Source organism: Pieris napi, chromosome 13, assembly GCF_905475465.1.
Source record: "Pieris napi chromosome 13, ilPieNapi1.2, whole genome shotgun sequence".
NCBI classification, from domain to species: domain Eukaryota; kingdom Metazoa; phylum Arthropoda; class Insecta; order Lepidoptera; family Pieridae; genus Pieris; species Pieris napi.
Window position 1 is genome coordinate 11,422,145 of NC_062246.1, and position 21,599 is coordinate 11,443,743.

Below are 21,599 nucleotides of genomic sequence, written 5' to 3' on the forward strand. Positions count from 1 at the left end.
ATTAGTGCACAGCCGGGGATCGAACCTACGACCTGAGGGATGAGAGTCGCACGCTGAAGCCACTAGGCCAACACTGCTCATTATAAATTAATATTTATGTACTAATTTTAATTTTACTGTGTTTGCTAAGCAAATTGGTACTTGTAGGATCTACAATAACAATTCTTAATTGATATCACCCAGGTCTTGGATCACCCATGATAGAGATAATGGCAGACACAGCTGTCGCGTTGGCCTCCGCCAATGTTCAGCTCGTCTCAAAGAAAGTTATTGGGCGAATGTGTAGGGTGAGTTAAATGTGTGAAACTTATCAAAATATTTTTTTTTTAATTTTTTTTTTGCAAATTTTATTTTGCTTTTTATTTTTTTTAATTTTCTGCAGGCTTTAACGAAACTACCAAATAATATATTGGGTCCAATCACTCCAGCTACTGTAAGTTTGTTTTTTTTAGTTATTTTTTTCTTGATTAACGCTTTTCTTTTACAGTTTTCTATAAATGTTCTACAAAATATTGTTAATTATTACTATTACGTAATTACGTGAGAAAAAATTATCTAAATATTGAGGCTTCAGGAATCTTTTTGAAGAGGACACTCCCCTGTTAAAAGAGATGTTTAGTCCTTTTAAATATATTATTTATCTGTATATAGTGAAAATATACGTGATGAAATATTAAAATCTTCCCCAGGTCGTAGACAAAACATGTCATTCGCCGACTGCAATGTTGGAACAGCACATGATGTGGGACGATATTGCAATCCTAGCGAGATATTTGGTAAATATTTTTTGTAAGAAGAAACCCTTAAGGAATTGGGCCAACTGCTTTCTCAGTGGTTCCATCGAATGCGACGATGTGTAGAGAGGAACGGAGATTACTTCAAAAAACAAAAAATTGTGCGTGTACTAGTGTACACACGTCAGAAGTGAAACCTCTTTATGACCTTATTTTTCGAAAAAATATGCAACTTTACAGAAATTGGTTAAATAAAGTTAAATTAGATAAAGTTTAACAAAAGGCTTTTATTATCATAGACATGAATACAAATACAATTATTTCATTTTACCTTATTACTACTAAGATTATTACAGAATTTCATTAATTGTAATAGAATTATTACTATCATTGTTATCGTTATTATATATTTTTGTTATTAATGGCTTCGAATCTCTTCGGATCAACCGTGGTAGGGACAAGAAAAAGATGCCGCGTAACCGAAAAACGTGACGATTTGCTACAAAATTTCTCCCATACGCCGATAAAGAAGTTCGACTTCAAAAAGCAACATGGCGCGTAACGGAAAAATGTTACACTAAATTTTTTTCCAAGCCCGATAAAGAAGTTTCACTTCAATAAAAGTATTGGCAACTTTCTACATTAAGCCGTTTTTTCATTTTCTAAACATTTTCAGTGTTACCTAGGTGCTCTAAAGTGCTCTATACTTCAATAGAAGACCAACGGTTTCCTAATGTTTTTCAATTGTATTGCAGTTGATGCTCTCCTTCAACAACTGCTTGGACGTAGCCCGTCACTTGCCCTACTTGTTCCACACGGTGACCTTCCTCGTGTGTTCTGGCACCGTGTCAATGCGAGCAGCTACTCACGGACTTGTTATCAATATTATACATTCTCTATGCACCTGTCAATCTCCTACTTTTTCAGGTATTTAAAGAATTATTTATGTGTTCTAATGTGTGTGTGTCTTTATATTTTCATTCATTAAGGCAACTGGAACTGTTTAGGATAAGCACCTTTTGGTAATTAAGGTTTACAATAAATTACCAAAAGAATGAAAAGATCTTCCGACTAGAGTCTTAAAAAGCGACTTGGTGTATTACTTTTGGAAAAAATTTACTATTCAGTAAATGATTATTTGCGTGAGATGGTGTAGTTGATATAAATTTAATTAAGTATGATATGATATGTACGATACAAATAATATAAGAATTGACCAATTCATTTGACTTATAATGTAAATTTCCTTTAAAGACAAATTTGCCCGCCATTGTGTGTGGCAGAATATGCGAACTTACGAGTGTACCTTACACATTTTTGTACCATATTCTTGCAATAAATAAATTATTATTATTATAATTACATTACTTAGGTTGCTTATTAAATATACAATACAGAGTTGTGTTGCCTTGTGATCGGCGTGTGACTCTCATCCCTGAGCTCGTAGGTCCAATGGTCTTTTGGTATATTTGCTCGTACGGGGAAGGAAAACATCGTTAGGAAACCGCTTAATACCCAAGAAGTCAACGGCGTGTGACAGACACGGAAAGCTTGTCACCTTCTTTTCTATTGAGAAAATAAATGATCCCGAAACCGTGACAGATCTAAGACCCAGACCTAAAAGGCAGCGTTCCTGGGTTTTTTTCGTTTATCTTCCAGAAATGTGTGGAAATATTTCAAAGACTACTGAATCGACTTTGGTAATAATAATAATAGTAATAAAAACTTTATTCATGACAAATATAATGTCCATGGGTTGTAGGTAACTAGATAACAATTAGTCAGTGGTATATGTTTAAAACAGTTTTTTGAGAAAAAGTAGTTTTAGTGTTACAACTAATCAAACACAAGTCTTATAAGATACTAGCTGATCCGGCAAACGCCGTTTTGCCATGTCATTATATCATTTATGGTTATTGTGCCTCACTCAACATAGATAGGTATAGTGTGTCGCGGACTTTTTTGTAGATATTTATACGATCTACAATTACTTAGAACATTTTATGGTTCTATCTTTAATAGTTTAGGCAGGGTACGCAAAATAAGTAACTTTTTTGGTTGATTTTTTACACCTTGTGTCCGAAAAACCCTAATATCTTACAGAACTCTATTTTTGTTCAAACTAACCTATATTACTCGTGGATAATGTAGCTTTCGAATGGTGAAAGAATTTTTAAAATCGGTCCAGTAGTTTATGAGCCTATTCATTACAATCAAACAAACAAAGTTTTCCTCTTTATAATATTAGTGTAGATTAAGTATATTTGAATGTGGGAGTGTATGAATGGGTGTGTGTGCGCATGTTTTTTAGAGTGTCTGAGACTTGTTATAAGCGTTCATTAATTCAAATTGAATCATCGCTATATGACTTTAACTTACCGAAAATTTTGTGGACAAATATACTATTACGGAATTTAGTACACGTCTTCTGAAGACCTCTAATTCCAAAAATATTATAACGTATACGACCTGTCATTTTCAGAGGAGACCCAACGGCTCCTTATGCTGTCACTGGATGAGTTTGCGCTTCCAAAGTTCTATAAAATGTTTGGAATATCAAAAGTGAAATCCGCTGCCGTCACCGCTTTTAGGAGCCCATATCATCGTCACACTGGTGATTGGTGAGTATAGTATAAAGGATGGGCCTTAACTAGCTTTTTAACTGTAAATTTATCTATTTTTATTGATTTTTTTATTTCCTTAGTTTCGTAAATGTTTGAACCTTTTTGTATATATGTACTATGTATGTCTTTTGCTAGTAGTTTGCTTTAGATGTACGAAAACAACAAATTAAAGTATATATAGAAAAAACTAATTTTTAAGCTTCTTTAAAATCCCCAAAAATTGAGGTTTACGAATTCGACATATATGATATTTTTTCGAAAAATAAATTAAGAGTTTTTAATATATAAATGAAATGTCTCATAAGCAATCTTAAATTCGAGCCGGCGTAAATCTTGAAAGTTTATCAATTTCGTTGAATTTTTATTTTAATTCTTTAAACATTTTTAAAACATATAATAACCATATCAAACGAAGTTGGCTCACACTAGATAGCCTAGCATTCATACAATTATTGTAATCCAGGTATTCCGAACACTCATACGGCTGCAGCCAATCTTCATGCATTATGGGTCCAATCATGGTGACATCGGTGACTGACAGGGAGAGATTACCACTTCAGTCTTTAGAAACCATCACCGATGCCTTATTGGAGATAATGGAGGCTTGTATGCGAGATATACCTGGCTGTGATTGGTTGAAAACTTGGTGTGTATTATTAGTTTAATTACTGAAACTGTCACCCGCACCATGCTACGGCGCACATAGTATAGCTACAAATAAACAGAGTTCTTGGATAACACTTGAGCTGAACCCCACCATCGCTAAGACAAATGATGTTCGGATTTTAACTATGTTAAAAATACACGCCAAAATTAATATTTTTAATCCTATAATGCTTAGTTAAAAAGGTGTATAAGACTAACAATATTATGTGTGTATTAATAGTATTAATGAGCTTACGATAATAATGCTCACTGACTAGCTATGATTGGGACCTAAAATGTCAATGCATACAAGTTTACAAGAAAATTAGTATCATTCAACTTTCTGCAATACTACTTTTTATATCTTCTTTTTCGTAAAGCGAAAAAATTCAATTCTAGGACCTCCCTGGCGAGAAGTTTTGCGTTCTGCTTCAATCCAGCACTACAGCCAAGAGCACTCATAGTTTTCGGCTGCATCAGTAAGTTGTATCTGTAAATGTTTTCTTTCTATGATTTTCTATATGTATGAACTGTTAATATTACCTTTAAATTACTTAGAAATATAAATTATATCAAACGAATTGATAGGTTTTTTTATTATAAATCTTTATTTCGAAAAAAAAAATTAAAATACTATACTCAGATTTTTTATTCCGTCGAATTCTGACACCTATCATTTTTTGACAAATAAGTCAAATTTGTCCCTTTTTCGGTGGAGAACTTTTTTAGTAGCAACACATGAAATGTCAGAATTCTACGGAATTAAAAATCAGAGTATAGCTACTTTTCTATTTTACATTAGGAATAGTGTTATCACTAAACATTAATTTAATTTCAATGTAATATCCAGGTAAACACGTAACAGACGACGATATGAAGCAACTCCTGCGTATTCTAGTAAAAGCCTTGGAGTCTTTCAACGATATGGCTCTTCTGGAGGCGATTATCATGTGCCTAACGAGACTACAACCGCTGTTGGATTCGGTGAGATAAATGTGTTTTCATCTTTTTGAACATTCCGCCATCCACCATTGCGAACTCTAGCTTTTCGGCTTTATTCCAATTCCTGGTCCACCGGTCCGGATTTTAAGCCAACAGATGAGGAGTCTAGCACTTCTATTATGCTCACTTGTTTATTAAGACAATGGAAAGATTTACGTAAGTATATTCGTATAGAAAAATATAGAGTAATTTCTCGAGAGAGAGAAATTACTCGATTAATTAGAGAGAAAGAGACTTCGACGTTTTTTAAATTAAAATAACTCGAACAGTTCATGTTTTTAAATCGCGTTTAGCGAGAAAATGAATGAAATAGAAGAATGTGTGAGATCTTAAATATATTGACAAAGTAGGAATATTTTTTATTTGATACCACATATTTTAAGAACTAAAGATGAAAAAAAAAATAGTTTATATACGACCGCGTGACCAAATTGATGCGGGGGAATACTCTAATAAAGACGTGTGATATATGATTTGGTGTTACTCTTTATAAGTAATGTGAAGGAACTAAATAAGGGCCTCATAGCCTAGCGGTCTTATTAAGTGGCAACTAGGTGAGGGGTACCGGGTTCGATTCCCGGTTCGAGGGCAAGTTTTTTTTTAATTTAAATTTTAGTTTAAATTTGTTCTCGGCCTTTGGGAGGGTTGTGCGGTACCGGGCGAGTGCTTAAACCGTACATAGAGGGCACGGTCGAATTTCTAAGGCAAGCAGTGAGTATGCTACCTAAGACTGTGAAAAGGAGACTGTGAAGGTTAAGAACGTAGCAATACGTTCTAGGCCGAGGATGGAAAATTACAAGTGCAAATTATAATAATCTTATACTTGACGCTGGCTAATGCACAAACCGTGCCAGAGCCATAAAAAAAGGAACTAAATAAATTGCAGGAATCTCCCATCCACAAAGCTCTCTTCTGGGTGTCCGTGTCTGTTCTGCAATTGGATGAGCCGACTTTGTACGCAGCGGGACTGTCCTTGCTCGAGCAGAATTTGCATACATTGGACTCGCAGGGTCATTTCGAGATTAAGGTGAATAATAATAGAGTATTTTATAACTGATTAGGTATTTTCAGCAATAGGGATGTTCATTCTAGCGGTATTCATATTACTACCGCACCAAACTTGTGACCTCCAGATTAGTTCAAGTCAAACAATTTGTATGACTCAAAACTTAGCGATTAAAAAGAGTGGCGGAAAGTTTCTTGCCAGTTCAACTTGCTCGCTCTACGCCCTTGACTTGCGAACTGTAACTTTTTTTTTGACGTTCATAAGTGTACTTGTTTACCTATGTGAATAAAGATATTTTGAGTTTGAGTCAATGGACGTATAACATTTCAGCTCTGACCCTGAGATTGCTGTATCTGTTCCGTGATCATTTTTAACAGCCAAGTAGGTGATCAACCGTTTGTGCCTGACACACCGTCGACTTTTTGGGTCTACGGCATGCCGGTTACCTCACGATGCTTTTGCTTTCTCCTACGAGCGAGTGTCAGATGTGATGTGATGGGATCGAATCTACCACCCCAGGGATGAGATTCGCAAGCCATTAGGCCAATACTGTTAGAAATATCCCCAGGTTATAATAATATTCCTGTTTGTATAAATAATAACTTTAGGGTTTGAAAGTATTCCTAAACAAGGGCTATATTTCATCGCGTTTCTTTGTTTTTTATTAACAGGTACACTCGTAAATCCTGATCTCAAAAACCGAAACAGGTTTTGATGAAGCTAGACTGTTCCCTGAAGATTATCTTGATATGATTTCTGAAAAAAATATGGACAAACTTACGAAATTTATTTCACGTGCTTGAAAGATACTCAAATATTATCAAATTCCAACAGTATAACATTTGAATTCGATAAAAAATCGGGTAAAACCGCCAGTAAAAATCTTATTTTGCAGACGCTACAACAAGTGTTGATGGAGACACGAGAGCCCCTCGAGTGGCATTTCAAACAATTAGACCATGCCGTCGGTTTGAGGTAAGAAATCGGAATAACTACTAATTTTAAACTCTCCTTCTCCTTCTTTATAGGTAGTATCTCTTCATATATACTGGCCGGGTCAGCTAGTATATATATATTTATACTAGCAGACCGGCCAAGCGTTGCTGTGGCTAAGGTTTTAGTTATATTACATAGTAGTAACCTATTCAAGGGAAACGGTAGGAGAACACCAGTCATGGGGACCACCATGCTTTTTTAGTGGTAATGCCATTAAATTATAGCTTATGTGAAACATTGGTACTTTCAACACAGCGCCATCTGTTAGAATTGTGACTATTAAATAATAAACAAATATTTTGCAATAAAATAATATTGCGGGTAAATTGAGATGTAAGCTATCCTATCTTTTAAGTTGGATCAAACTATACACGGTGTGCAAATTCGATTGATATCGGTTCGGTAGTTTAGGAGTCCATAGCGGATAAACAACGTCACACGTAATTTATATATATTAAGATATATTTGTTATAATAATGATAAATAACACGTAAAAACCTTTCTGTGCTAACAAGCATGGTGCGTCATAGGGACTACATAGTTCGACGCTAAATCGACGAATCGTTTTGGTGGGTACTTAAAATTATGAATTAAATGGATTATGAAGTATGGTGCTTACCGATAAGCATGGTGGTAATGGTTGCAGTTCCTTATAAACCAAAACTTTGCAATTTAAAAGAGTGGAGATCCTTGCCAGTTATTATCGCCCGCTCTACGCCCTTGATTTGTAATGTAAATTTCGATTTTTTTTTAAGTATGACGTTCCTAAGTGTACATGGATTTATTTCTTTAGTTTCCGGTCCAATTTCCATTTCGCCCTCGTGGGTCACCTGGTGAAGGGGTACCGTCATCCCGCACCAGCCACTGTATCTCGCACCGCGAGGGTTTTGTGTGCGTTGCTGGCGTTGGCTGCGAAACCTGACAGGGATAAGTTCAAGGCAACGCAGCATACTGTGGCATATCTCACAGGTCAGGAGAAAATAATTTTATATTTTTAATATAAATGTGTTATTTTTTTATAAGGAGGCAAACGGGCAGAAGGTTCACTTGATGTTAAGTGATACTGCCGACCATGGACACTCACATTGTCACAAGGCTCGATAATGCGTTGCCGGCCTTTTAAGAATTGGTACGCTCTTTTCTTGAAGGATAGGGTCCTTCAAGAAAAGAGTCGAATTGGTTCGGAAATAATTTACTTACGTTTACTTTTGGGCAGCTGGTACATATGCTGTGTATCTTTATATATTTTTAAATTTGATTTCTCTATAGAGGGGAATTGATAAAAAAGAAACTTCTATCTAAGAAATTCATAGAACATTCCAGAAGCACGCTGGAGTTTCAGCTCTTTATTGTGGATGCTAGGTGCCGCACTGCATGATTTGCATCGTCGTTTCTTATAACAATAGCAGAGTGAAACTCCAACAGTCAATGTGGATTCATTTAAGTGGTGGTTAAATAGGCATCACCTGGACAGGCTTGCCCTCCGATAGGCCGCATCTCTCTTAACATCAGGTGTTATTGTGGACAAAGGTCTATCCAGTTATAAAAAAAAATGTGAAATCTTTCGTAGAAAAGTATTTTTGATATTTCTTTATAAGCAAGCTTAAGTCGCTATCCCCACTTCATTATTGACGCTATGGTAAAGAGCTCGAATTAGTACAAAACTATTAATGCGGGATCGCTAAAGCGGGCCATAGACGGACCGCATGTTGCAGTCAAGACCGACTGCAAAATGCGGGCGCCGCACGGCGATCTGCAGTTTCCATACTAAATTCATATTCGCAATACACGGACCGCCCGAGCAGTTCCTGAGCAAACCGCATATTGCAGTCGGTCTTGACTGCAACATGCGGTCCGTCTATGGCCTGCTTTATAGAGGTTACAGAATACAGGCGCTGGTCTCAGCATGTATACATAATTTTTTTTATCTAGCTCTAGTCTGTGTAAGCGAAGAGGTCCGATCTCGATGCCCAGTGAAGCACTCGCTACCACAATGGCTGCCTGACAACTGCGACCATTATTGTCCGGCCGCTGATCATTGCCAGGTATGGAGACGTTAAACGTTAACGTCAATATTACCCTCTAAATGTTGTGCACACTTGTTATTGATGCACATGCATGTCTCTTGTTTTACTTTGTCATGTGTTCTCAGATAGTGTTGTGTTTCGTTAGTGTGCCTTTTAAAAAATAAATAAAAAAAATTACACTACTTGGATTGCTTACAACCTAAAACAGCTTTAGTAATACAAATTAGCAAAGTATAAAACTTTAAATTGAATACAGTTCGTGTTTGGATATTTAAAAAAAAATGTGTATACTTATGTACACGCGTTAGAAGTTATACTTCTTTGGCGGAACAAGATAATAATATTTTCAAAAATTTTATAAAATTTAAAAAAAATTTTGAACTACGTTACGTTTCGATTGTAGAAAAAACGACACTAACAATAGAAAAAACTAAAATGTTGACTATCTAATTTCAGGGTGTCGGTTTTTGATGATGGTGTGCCCGCGCATCGTAAAAATTTACTCTCATCATTTTTCCCTAACGCGCCAAAAGAAGTATAACTTCAAAAATATTATATTTACAGAGATTTTTATTTCCATTTGGAATTTATAACGGAATTTAATGTTCCATCCGGTTTACTAAATAAAAAATCTAATAAATTGTATATAAATTATTCTCACTCTCGAATAAACACTTAGTCAGTCGATCTTGGGATCTCGGTAAAAAAAAATTAAATTCTATAAGGGAAAAAATGCGCATTTAACGATGTTTTCTTTTACTTTTTCTAGAGACGAGACGTTGAAATTATGAACAAAATAATATGCATTTAAAAACTTAAGTTAGTTTGGAATGGTTTCATGAATATTTCTAATTGCAGTCGTCGATATTAACACAAGGTCGTGGTTCTTCGTCGTCCAGCCACAGCCGACGTCAGAAATCCTGGGATATGTTGGAACAAACGATTGCTTATGGCGGTATGTATTTTATAAAATAAATAAAAATGTTAATTAATTAATTAATTATAACAAAGCATTATAATGTGTAAAATTTGGGAACTCTTTTAAAAAATACCTGTGTCAGGGTTCCCAGCTCTTTTATAACATACTTAATAGTTAATTCCATAACATTTTGTTTTGTTTTCAATTACAATTGATTTATTTTAATTCTTAGGAATAAATTATCTGTCTAATGTTTTTGCTTTTCTGAATATAATTAATGTCTTTATTGCGTCAATTTTAGATAATATATTGTTAAAAATAAAAGTTAATTATTTGTTAAGTAATTTGAAATGAAAGTATATGAATTATAATTTTAAGTATGCATTCATCGTATCACCTTGATGGTTGGAAATCTTCCGCAGTCCGTTTCAGAAGGCACTTTCTTTTGCAAACTGTGGAATCGACTCCCGGTGGGAGGGAAGACCCCCCCCCCCTGAGAGATACGACCTACAACTATTCAAAGTTAGAGTGTACTCCTCCCTCAAAGGCCGGCAACGCATTAAGAATAGGTTTCGATGGGCTGCGATGATTGCCCTTTTTTGGGCGTCCCGTAGGCTCGTTTGCTCCACCTAAAAAAAATAGAAGACCACCCGTTTCTTTCGCCACCCTCTCCCGTCCTGTTCAATTACCTTATTTCTGAGATAGTGCCCAAATATGGCAGCCTTATGTGACACAAGGCGCAAGACAATCTAGTTTCTATCTCAAGATCTGTTTGGTCTTTACATGATATTATTTGCCCTAGATATACGTAGTGATACATATTTGAATTCAATGTTATTAGTTTCCCTATTAGTCATTACTTTCGTTTCAGATTTGGTCATGGAATGCAAACCGTCTATCTCATTTCAACGCAGCGTAAACACAATTTGACAGAAAGAGACGAAAGAGTGCTTTAGTTTAAAAAGTAACTGACTTTTTTTTCGTCACATGAACTAACGTGACATGAATTAAATCTAAAGATTTTTTAATTTTTAGTTTGACAACTTTTCATGCGGAGGCCAAATCCTAGGATACCCATTGAAAACTGGTCTTTGCGCTTTTTAAAAGTCTAATTGCATTATTCATACTTCTACGCTCTCTTTTCATCACAGCGTTACCACGCTTTGAGAGAAAGAGTGCAATGATATCGATTTCGTTTTTATGAAGAATGTTGTTTATATTTTAGGCAAATCACCAACAGTGGCCTCATCAAGTAATGGTGGCCAAAGTCCACATCCATCAAATATATCGCATCAGGTAATGTTTTTTAAAATATATTAAAACATGCTATAGACAATTACTTTAATTTCAGCTACCATAAACCATCTACTCTGAATACCAGATCCACGCTTATCCACTTTAGCCCCATGGCCAAAACTACTTCTTGAAGATGAACCTTTTTAGTACAAATACCAAATCTTAGTTATTTTAGTGTATCAATTATTATCTTGAAATAATAGCAGGTGCTATAAATTACAAGTGATTTTTCATATGATATTTGTAATCAGCAAACTGCTAAGCGTGGCTGTGGTATAGTCTGTGGTGTCTTGAATTATTTAAAATGATTTCTGTAAAGGTGTATTTTGTTGAGGAATATTCTGATTCGTTTTGTAGTTAGTGGTATGATTGTGTATTTCTATTTATGACAAATGGTGCGTTGATAATGAACATATGACGCTAGAAGACGCATAGGCCAAACGGGTGGAAGAGACATAGATGCGGCGCAAGCGTACAATGAGCGTAACGGGACAATTAGTCATGCTTTTTCGTACGAGCAGCCGGCGTTCATCGATTTATTTGACGTTGTCACGTCAAAAAGTTTATGAAAATAAATTCAATCATCACTAATGTAACGACAAAACCTTTAACGACTTTAAGTACTGCTAAAGTAAAATAAAATAACCATTTGTCATAAAACTATTATCTATATTTCTAATCATTCTTCTATACATTGTCTTTTCATGCGACTTGGATCGATCTGTATCGTTTGTATGCAATCATTTACGTTGCTGCTGTCCGTCGTAACTGTTATTTTAACGATATCACTGTTAATAACTGCTATTTCACATTCAATAACTGTTATTAAACGGATATTTTGCTTCCACATGTAGTCAGCTAGAATGCGCTTCAAAACGCAAAGATCGTTCTCCGTGCCTACAGCTAAAGAGACCATTAAACCGCCTAGGGTGCTTATAGCTTATAATTCCACATTTATTTGAATTTAAATGCATAGACGTCCTAAATTGATGTTTATTTTAAATAATTTGTATGTAAACCCAGTTCAAAAGTGTTCCTTGAAATTGATGTATTTATGTCCTAAAATCCCTTTTACAGAGATAATAAGTCCTCTTTGTACAGAAGCCCCAATGATTTATAGATAGAAAACTTGGGCCGTAATCATTCAGATATGAAAACTAAGTATTTAGTAGTCCCTTTCGAATGACATTTGTACATAAAATCTATGCGTTATTGCTGTTAGAAGACAACAGAAAGAAAAGACTAAACTATCGCAATTTTGTGCTTCAGATCTTTTGATTTTCAAGACTCGATTGACGTGGTCAAAGAACGCATTCAATAGATTTATTAATAACCAATTATAGTCGACGCATTATGAACTGAGCTGTGGGTTAAATCATATTTATCTGTCTGTCTTACACGCACTTACAGGTCTTATGGAAAGGTGTAGTGATGTACGTAGGAATTGTAGAGGTGCATATCGATAACGGGATAGGTACGATCGATATGCTAAATTATGTTAAGTTTTTAATTTGTAAGATAAAATGTTTGTTTCGACGCAATCATAGAAAAACTATATAGATCGTAATGTGGCCCTGATTTTATCTTTTCTATAGATATTTCTTAGTTCTGCAAAAATCCTCATACGTTCTTCCCCGGTGTCATCTTCCTGTAGCTTAATTATCAAAGGTGGTGCTTGATCTCTTAAAATACTTAGACGCATCGACCCCGCGTGCGCAGGTAGGTAAGAATCGATAACGGGTTGCATTGCGTGCACATTCCTACTGTCAGTTATTGCCCGACGACTCAGTTTAAAATGCGTCGACTTTAGTACCCTTTCTACCCGAAGACCGCTCAACATTTAAATTATGACTAAATTTTCCACTAAGCATGCGACATTGCAGGTCCAATTTGACTAACCCCGTAGCAACACGAAAACCCCCTCTAGTTGTAGAGACCCGAATGTGCAAAGCCTATAGAAAACCTTCCATGGAACTCAATTTAGATTTAATTAAATAAAAATATAATTTCAGGATAGTGAAGGCCGGGCGCATAGCGTTCAACACGGAGCTACGGGTGATGCGGCCAGGGAGAGCACGGATGATACACCAGACGTGAGTTACTATTGTGGGGAACGTGACCGGACGTCCCGTTTTGAACCTAAGTATAAGTATATGCTGCTATAACATGATTCCTAGTGAAATATTGGAACTGCCTTTAAACAGATTCAAAACACATATCAAAAAAACCTTAATGTGTAAAGGTTACTACACAGTCAATGACTACCTGGAAGATAAAAACGCTTGGCAATAGTTCTAATTATATTCTTATAATTTGATTTGTTATCTTTGAAGTGTTATGAATATGTGTGTAATGGTGAATGTGGTAAATCACAGAACAGTTTTTTTTTTTTTACTTATGTAACTTTAATGACGTTGTGGTTTATGACATTTTCCTTTGAATAATTGTAATGTAAAGGGAGGGCAAAACTTGCTGAGTTTCTTGCCCGTTCTTCTCAGAACAAGGCCTCCTAGTAGTTTTGCGAACGGATGGCGTAGTCTTGCTCTTTCGTGAATTTTGTAAACGTTGTTGACATTCATAAGCATGCTCTAAGAAGCATCTAAATTGAATAAACGAATTTTGATTTGATTTGATTTGAACGTGACTGTCCCTTTTTACAATTACGAGTCCCAGTCCCCGAAATGAACTGTGGGACGCAAATTTAAGCAGCAGAATATAAAAACGTTCCAAGAGTTTCATTCTTATTTGAAATGGTTACCAGCTATATTAAAACAAATTGGTTCTTCTGGTAAATATAAATATAACTTAACATTTTGGGTAACTATATTTTGTGATTCGTAACTTTTATGCCAACTAACTTTTTCTAAATAACTTTAAAAATATGTTGTCTTTGACCACTTATTATTTGACCTAAATTAAACCAATGTCCCGTTTTGAGTCAAAGAATATTCAGTCAGATATTGTATAAGTTTATGTTAAGTTCCAATTAAATGTAACTAATTGTAAAAATACATAAAATTTATGCTGGGTTTTGTATAAATTACAAATTATATATTATAAATGAATATATGATTTTCTTAAATCGAGAATATATTAGAATAGAGATTATTTTCGATTATTAGAGATAGAGAATATTTTCTTATCTCGAAAATAAGTAGCTTTGTCTATGTAGTTTTTTAATGTGATTGTGGCGAATGCTACAGGTTGATGAAGATGGGCGTGAATCTCAGGGTAGCTTAGATGGATCTGAACGACCTGCCTCTACCAAATCTGGGGACAGCTTTCCCACCGATGAAAAGGTGAGAAATTCGGTGTATATTATTGAAATAGCGGACACAGCATGATTTTAATACTAAACAAAATAATTTTACCTCTTACAGCAATCATCTACAGAAAAGAACGGAACAGAGTACAACAGTCTTCTGGATCCTTCCGTGCTGTCAGACTTCACTACGCAAGCGTTGGTTCTGACAGTTCTCGCTACATTAGTTAAATATACGTCAGGTAATGTTTATAAATAAATAAATAAAAGAAATCAGGTGCTACAAACTTTTTAGGTCTCGGCCTCAGATTTCTATATATGTTTCATGATTTGTCAATCTAATAGGCAAGTAGGCTTCCGGTGCCTGACACACGCCTTCGACTTTTTGGGTCTAAGACATGTCGGTTTTCTCACGATGTTTTCCTTCACCGTTCGAGCGAATATAAAATGCGTACATAGACAGAAAGTCCATTGGTGCACTGCCGGGGTTCGAACCTACGACCTCAGGGATGAAAGTTCAAACTCAAAATAACTTTATTCATATAGGTAAAACTAGTACACTTATGAACGTCAAAAAACAAGTTAAATTAATTGTAAATTTACATTTACTACCAGTTCGCAAGTCAAGGGCGTAGAGCGGGCAAGAAGAACTGGCAAGAAACTTTTGGCCACTCTTTTTAATCGCTAAGTTTTGAGTCATACAAATTGTTTGAACTGTAGCAAATCAATCTCACGGATTATTATCATTTAAATATTCGTCAAATTTATAGAAAGCTTTATTGATTAATTTACGTTAAGGAGAGCTTTGAATTTATTTAGTGATAATTCTTTAATTTCACAATTTCCATATTAGTGGTTTTGGAGCCTTGTTGGTCGTACACTCAAGTTGTGCTAAAGCCGTGATTGAGGTGATTCGTTTGTTCTTTACAGAGGAAGATGAGATAAGAATCCTGTACCAATACTTAGCTGAAGGCTCCATTGTGTTTCCGAAAGTGTTTCCTGTCATGTAAGTCTGAACTCAAGTCAAATTAAATTTTACTTAATTCTCCACTAATATTATATTCAAACTTAAGTTTTATTGAGAGTAATCTGTTTAAATAGCTTTATAGAGTAAAATATATAATTTTTTTTAAAATATTGATTATAAATTTTGTTTTTACGTCGGAGACTGTTTTTGATCGAAAATAATGTATGTTATTTGTGTAATTTAAGAATATTAACACGTGAAAAACTTGACCCGTTTGTTTACGTGTTTACTGGATTTGTGTTTGATGTTTGTTTTGTTTGATTTGAAGTTGAACAAGAAACTCTCCGCCACTCTTTTACCAAGAAGAACTGTTTTTCCTTCAGAAATCACTTTAAAATCTCCTGTATCCCTAATTTCAGTCATAGCCTGTTGGATATGAAGATCAATCATGTCCTCATGCACTGCAGTGACCAAGTCATATTGAGCGCAGTACAATGTATCATTCAGGTGAGACTCTAATTCATATATAAGCTGACGACGATGAGCTGGATGGAACGACTTAAAAGGCCGGCAACGCACTTGCAAGTCCTCTGGCAGTGTGTCTCCAGAATAAAAAAAATCTCTTTAAATTAAAAAATCACTACATAAATCAAATAATTATATATTATGCATATCAACAGATTATATTAATTAGACATTCTGTATTCGAATGTCAAATTCGAGCGTCGATGTTTTGAATAAATTTGTGACGTTTTTCACGCAATATAATGGTTATAATGTACATACATATATTATGTGTCATCATATTGACACATATATGTATGTCATTGGTTTTAGTATACGGCTATATTCAGATGGCAAAAACTTGACGCGCGTTTTCAAATCGCGCGACTAGACATTGTGGTATTTTCATACAACTGTTCACATGAGCGCGCGTTAACGCGCGTCAACGCGGCGCTCAGAGAAAAAGTCTCTAGACGCAGGTGATCGCGCGTTGACGCGCGCTTTGATATTAATGTAATGTCCGTATGCTGTTCAGTTGAGCGCGCGCTTTCATCGCGATCGCATGTAATTTTGTTAATTTTCGTAATTATATTTATAACAAACTGGGTCTATTTTTCAAAATTGGATGAACCCAATGTGTACGTTTTCTTTTTCTATATTTTTCTTTATAATATAACCACAAAATAATAGCCTCTTCCACGTCCATTCTCTACATTCTACCGAACTAGACTGACGAGTACTTTCGCAACGCGCATTAGCGCTCATCATCTGAACTCTCTTCAAATTTGATTGCGCGTTGACGCGCGTTAACGCGCGTTACATGTGAACATAGCCTGGTGTTCTACACTAGTAGTAAACAAATTGTTAAATCAATACTTTTGAGCTGTCAGAAAGTAGCGTATTGACGATTACTTGAAACGTACGTAAAGTTCGTATTAAGGTCGTTGAAGTTGGTACGTGTACGCAAAGGAGCTCCCTGATTGGTGTATCAACAAACGTTTTTATGTCTCTTTTTAACTGTTAGCTTTGTGACATGTTATTTCTATTTTATTCTAGAACATGATAGCGTCTGAAGATGCGAGTCAGCAGCAGTTGCATTATATGCAGAGTTGTGGCTTCGGCGGTCTTTGGAGATTTGCCGGGCCTTTTACTAAGGTGAGGAAATTTGGATGAAATTAATTAGATTGATTTTTCAAGGTGATTTATAAACCCTATTTGAATTTTTTGTACCTTGTCATTATTTATTGGTTCGACTCTTTATTTATCTTAAATACGCATTTAATAAAAACACAAACAAAAATTCCAACCAACCAGCAACAACATTTAGTTTTCTCAACCAATTGGACCAATTCCTAAAAGGTACGCCGAGTGCGTTGCCGGCCTTTTAGGCATTGCGAGTGTTCATGGGTATATCACTTAACCACAGATGAGCCACCTGCCCGTTTGCCCACTGATATATAAAAATAAGTACATAATGTTATTTACTTAAAAGCTATTTAAAAAAATAAGAAGTCGACAGGCGCAAACATCAGTTACTATATAAATGATCATGACTCATAAGTGAAAATTGAAAAAAAAAATTTTTTTTAATTTTTTGCTAGTAATATATAATTCGAGTTTCAATTATCATTAAAACATTCACAACATTATATAACATAGCTGAATTAGGTATTACGTAGATAAATTTAATAATATTTATTTCCTTTCGTAAATGTTGTAACGTTTTTGTATATTATGTATTCCATGTTTAGCTATATCTTTAGTATAATTGTTATATATATATATATATTATATTATTTTAGATGTAGGATTACGAAATAAATAAAAACAACCACGAAATTTCCACGTTATTGCCCAAAGGCCGATACAACAGTACGGAGTTTGAGTAAAAATAACAATAACTTCTCTACTATCAGCTATTTTTAGTACAAAATGTTTTATACTTTAAATACTATTTCAGAACCAATGCACAGCAGAAAGTAGCGAGCTGTTCGTGAACTGCTTAGAGGCAATGGTTGAGACTTGCCTTCCGGGAGATGAACCCCGCGTGAGGACACCGCCGCCTGACCCCGACCGAGCAGACACCGAAAGATGTTTACTCGGTAATTATTAAATAATTTTACTATTGGTCTTAACAATTGTAATTATTTTTATAAAAAATATGTAAGTATATTACATATATACACAAAATCTAACCCGGGAGCTTCGGGTAATATTCCCAAGTGGGATTACCACGTAATTACTGAGGTGGTTTAAATTTATTTGAATTATTGAATAGTTCCAATTTTTTTATTCTTAAAAGTCCGGCAACGCACTCGCGAGCCCTCTGGGATTGAGAGTGTCCACCTAACAACAGATGAGTAACATAAAAAAAATTATAGAACAAAGGGCAAATGTGCAAGAGCCATTCATGGACATACAGTGCCAGAAGAATTGCATGGTCGGCCTTTTAAGAATCGATACGCTCTTTTCTTGAAGGAGCCTAAGGCGAATTGGTTCGGAAATACTTCAGTGGACAGCTGGTACTATGTAGACATGGTGGTGCGCGGAAAAAATGCCGTAAATCCTATACTTTTCCCTTTTTGAGTAGGATTTAATGTTTTACAGGTGGACTTCGACCTTCGACCATCTACTGTCCAGGTCAAGAACCCTAGCGTTTACAAGTAAGAATATTATTATTTTTTCATTATTACGTAATTAAAAAAACACGGGTTGCTCTCTGTGAGTGCCGGCAGAAGAGAAAACTTGAATATTAACGTTGTGCATTTTTGATATTTTGGAATGGTTAGGGAATAATTTTGCACGAATTGCTTTAATTATCAGTATAAAAGTACTATCATTTATGTGGTAGAATACAATATTTATTTATTGCGCAATCGTACACAAACATGACAATTTATATTACATTAAATACGCCGCGCCAGCTGTCTACTCTCCATCCGTCTTACGAATTTTCGATCAGGTCACGTGTCCTGACGCGAGTTTAACTTTTTTTACCAATTCCAAAAAAAGTGTACAACGCCGCTAAAGAAGTTTTCACTTCAAAAATGCAGTAAGTAATTATTAAGAGACAATTGTCGAATACGCATAGGTCCGCTAGAATGTCAATTGAAGTTAAATCTAGTTTTAAGCTGTCAAACCATTTTTCTGTATTAAGTTTGACAAATGACAGCGCTCAAAACGATATTGTAACTTGAAATTAGAATATGGATGGAATGCAGAAACGAGATTTGTATGTCAAATTCCAATTCATTTTTGACATATGGATATCACTTAGACTTGGCACTTAGACTTGGCACTTATGTTAATGTCAATGCCAAAATAGAAAATATGTTAAGCGTTTTATGTATTTCAGAATGAGGACACGACTCCTAAATGGCCTGAACGCAAGCATCGCAGAGCACCGTACAAAATAATATTCAATAGACTTTATTATTTCCTACCTAAGTTTCGGTTTAGACGGTAACATTGACACTAAGTCAGCAGACAGAGCTCTTTCTTTTGCTATTTAAAACATCTGTACGATAATCCCCCGTATAACGCGGTAGACCCGGACCGCGTTAAAGGAAAATCGTGCTAGCAATTCAAAAACTTGCAACTCGAATTTAATAAAGTTATTTAGTTTTATAACAACACAATTGAAACTAATTATGGACTTGATAAATCATTATAAATTTCTTCATAAATGTAACCTAAGAAATCTCCGCGTTATAGCGGGGCCATACCGCGTTATATTGGGGACGGAAATGGCGTTATACGAAAACGTGTCACAAAAATTTAATCATACCATATAATTTGTGAGCGATTTGACCTCCACCACCACGAATGGAGCAAGTGCTTTGATTTAAATGCCTTTGACCACAGATCACGTGACTCGGTCATTTATCAAACTGTATATTGGAATCTAAACGGTTTCTCTATGATAGACTTTAATATCACGTGAGCAGTATTAGCCTAGTGGCTTCAGCGTGCGTCTCTCATTCCTGAGGTCGTAGGTTCGATCCACGGCTGTGCACCAATAGACTTTCTGTCTATGTGCGCATTTAACATTCGCTCGAACGGTGAAGGAAAAGACCGTGAGGAAACCGGCTTACCTTAGCCCAAAGGAGGCTGATATAATTGCCTATTATATTAACAAATAATCATGAAACAGATACCGAAATCTGAGGCCCAGACCTAAAAATGTAACGCCACTCATGTATTTATTTTTAATTATTATCACGTGACGGGCCAGTAAGTTTTCTAAAAGTGGGTGGATTGGTGGCATCATGACCCATCTAAACAGCTCTTATATTATTATTTATTACTTTATTACAGCATTTTATGATGATGGGGCGATCTTTACGCACCCAATAAAATGTTTAGATACAAATTACTGTAGATCTGAGATATTGAAAAACACACCTTAACACAAAGTAAATAGGATTGTTATCAAATTCATGTGTACGTATACGTACGTGGATGTTGTAAAGCAATATTTGGGGAATACAATTTAATGTGAGATTAAACAAAAAAGGACATCTCGTGACGTAGTTACGAACTAAACATTAGTTGCGTTTCAAAATAAATATAGAAATGTCTTTTCGTATATTAATTAATTTGTATTTTGGAGTAGTAATTATATCGTACAAACTATGTTATGGATTAAGATCCCACCGCTTTATTAGCTGTTTTTTTTTAAATGAAATTAATGTTAAATGTATCAATGGATTAGCTATAGGCCTATAGAAAATAAGCCGCACTTAATTTTTGTATAATTTGCTGATATATGTTTTTTTCGTCAATGTTATATCATTTTAAAGGAGTATTGAAATGGTTGGCAGCTCTCAGTCAGCAAAGTTAGGGTTACCAGGTGTAAACAGAGTATAATTTTGTTAATTAACTAGTGATATGTTTTTATAAAATGAACAATCCATGGTTGCCAGTTAAATATTGGCCAGCAGAGGTTGCTATAAACGATTCCCGATGCAGGTAAAAGCAAACGCTCCCGCAAAAGAAAAGAACAGATTGCTACGTGCTTCAACAACTTTTTTAAAATACAAAACTGGACAGACGTTTGGCCACAATCCCACCTGTGAGTGAGATGCGGCCTATTGGAGGGCACGCTTGTCCAGGAGATGCCTATTTAACCAAACTAAACTAGTACTGTAGTCTAGTATTTTTGACGTGACAACGTCTAATTAATAGATGAACGCCGCCTGCACGCACGAACAAACATGACTAATTGTCCCGTTACACTCATTGTCCCGTTACGCTTATTGTACGCTTGCGCCGCATCTATCTCTTCCACTCAATTGGCCTGAGCGTCCGAGGATTCACTCCTTTGTATCCATACAAAACAGTGATAATTCATTATAAATGATTCAATTTTAGTCATAAACGTATGCAATCATTTCATCAATGTTTTGTAATGACGTTTTCACGTTAACTATCGTCCGTAAACCGACTTTACAGACAAGCATTATTTAAATTCGTATTTATGAGGCATAAATTTTTATTAATTAACAAATCAATTATAATGATTGCTACTAACTTTCTATAGGCCACCTATCGCTATCCATTGACTCTTCCGCAACATTAATATAAAATTAATTTCATCAAAAAATAGTAGAGATTG

General features: G+C 35.3%; 1 protein-coding gene across 8 annotated transcripts in view; it reads left to right on the forward strand.

The window, feature by feature from the left end:
* Positions 1-21,283, forward strand: part of LOC125055164 (neurofibromin) — a 59,169-nt gene extending 37,886 nt beyond the window's left edge. For 4 of the 8 annotated variants that reach the window (XM_047657438.1, XM_047657439.1, XM_047657441.1 and 1 more), the window contains 24 exons: positions 184-287; positions 383-433; positions 690-776; positions 1,490-1,661; positions 3,217-3,355; positions 3,822-4,004; positions 4,403-4,482; positions 4,854-4,987; positions 5,892-6,032; positions 6,907-6,986; positions 7,801-7,976; positions 8,940-9,052; positions 9,893-9,989; positions 11,179-11,249; positions 12,104-12,178; positions 13,262-13,342; positions 14,453-14,548; positions 14,630-14,753; positions 15,442-15,517; positions 15,898-15,985; positions 17,039-17,137; positions 17,943-18,084; positions 18,590-18,645; positions 19,338-21,283. In XM_047657438.1, the coding sequence (XP_047513394.1) occupies positions 184-287; positions 383-433; positions 690-776; positions 1,490-1,661; positions 3,217-3,355; positions 3,822-4,004; positions 4,403-4,482; positions 4,854-4,987; positions 5,892-6,032; positions 6,907-6,986; positions 7,801-7,976; positions 8,940-9,052; positions 9,893-9,989; positions 11,179-11,249; positions 12,104-12,178; positions 13,262-13,342; positions 14,453-14,548; positions 14,630-14,753; positions 15,442-15,517; positions 15,898-15,985; positions 17,039-17,137; positions 17,943-18,084; positions 18,590-18,636 (2,456 nt within the window). In that variant the 3' untranslated portion in view covers positions 18,637-18,645; positions 19,338-21,283. The remainder of the gene's footprint in view (positions 1-183; positions 288-382; positions 434-689; positions 777-1,489; positions 1,662-3,216; positions 3,356-3,821; positions 4,005-4,402; positions 4,483-4,853; positions 4,988-5,891; positions 6,033-6,906; positions 6,987-7,800; positions 7,977-8,939; positions 9,053-9,892; positions 9,990-11,178; positions 11,250-12,103; positions 12,179-13,261; positions 13,343-14,452; positions 14,549-14,629; positions 14,754-15,441; positions 15,518-15,897; positions 15,986-17,038; positions 17,138-17,942; positions 18,085-18,589; positions 18,646-19,337) is intronic. The other 4 variants (XM_047657444.1, XM_047657445.1, XM_047657443.1 and 1 more) reach the window with 2 other exon arrangements.
* The last annotated feature ends 316 nt before the right edge of the window (positions 21,284-21,599 follow it).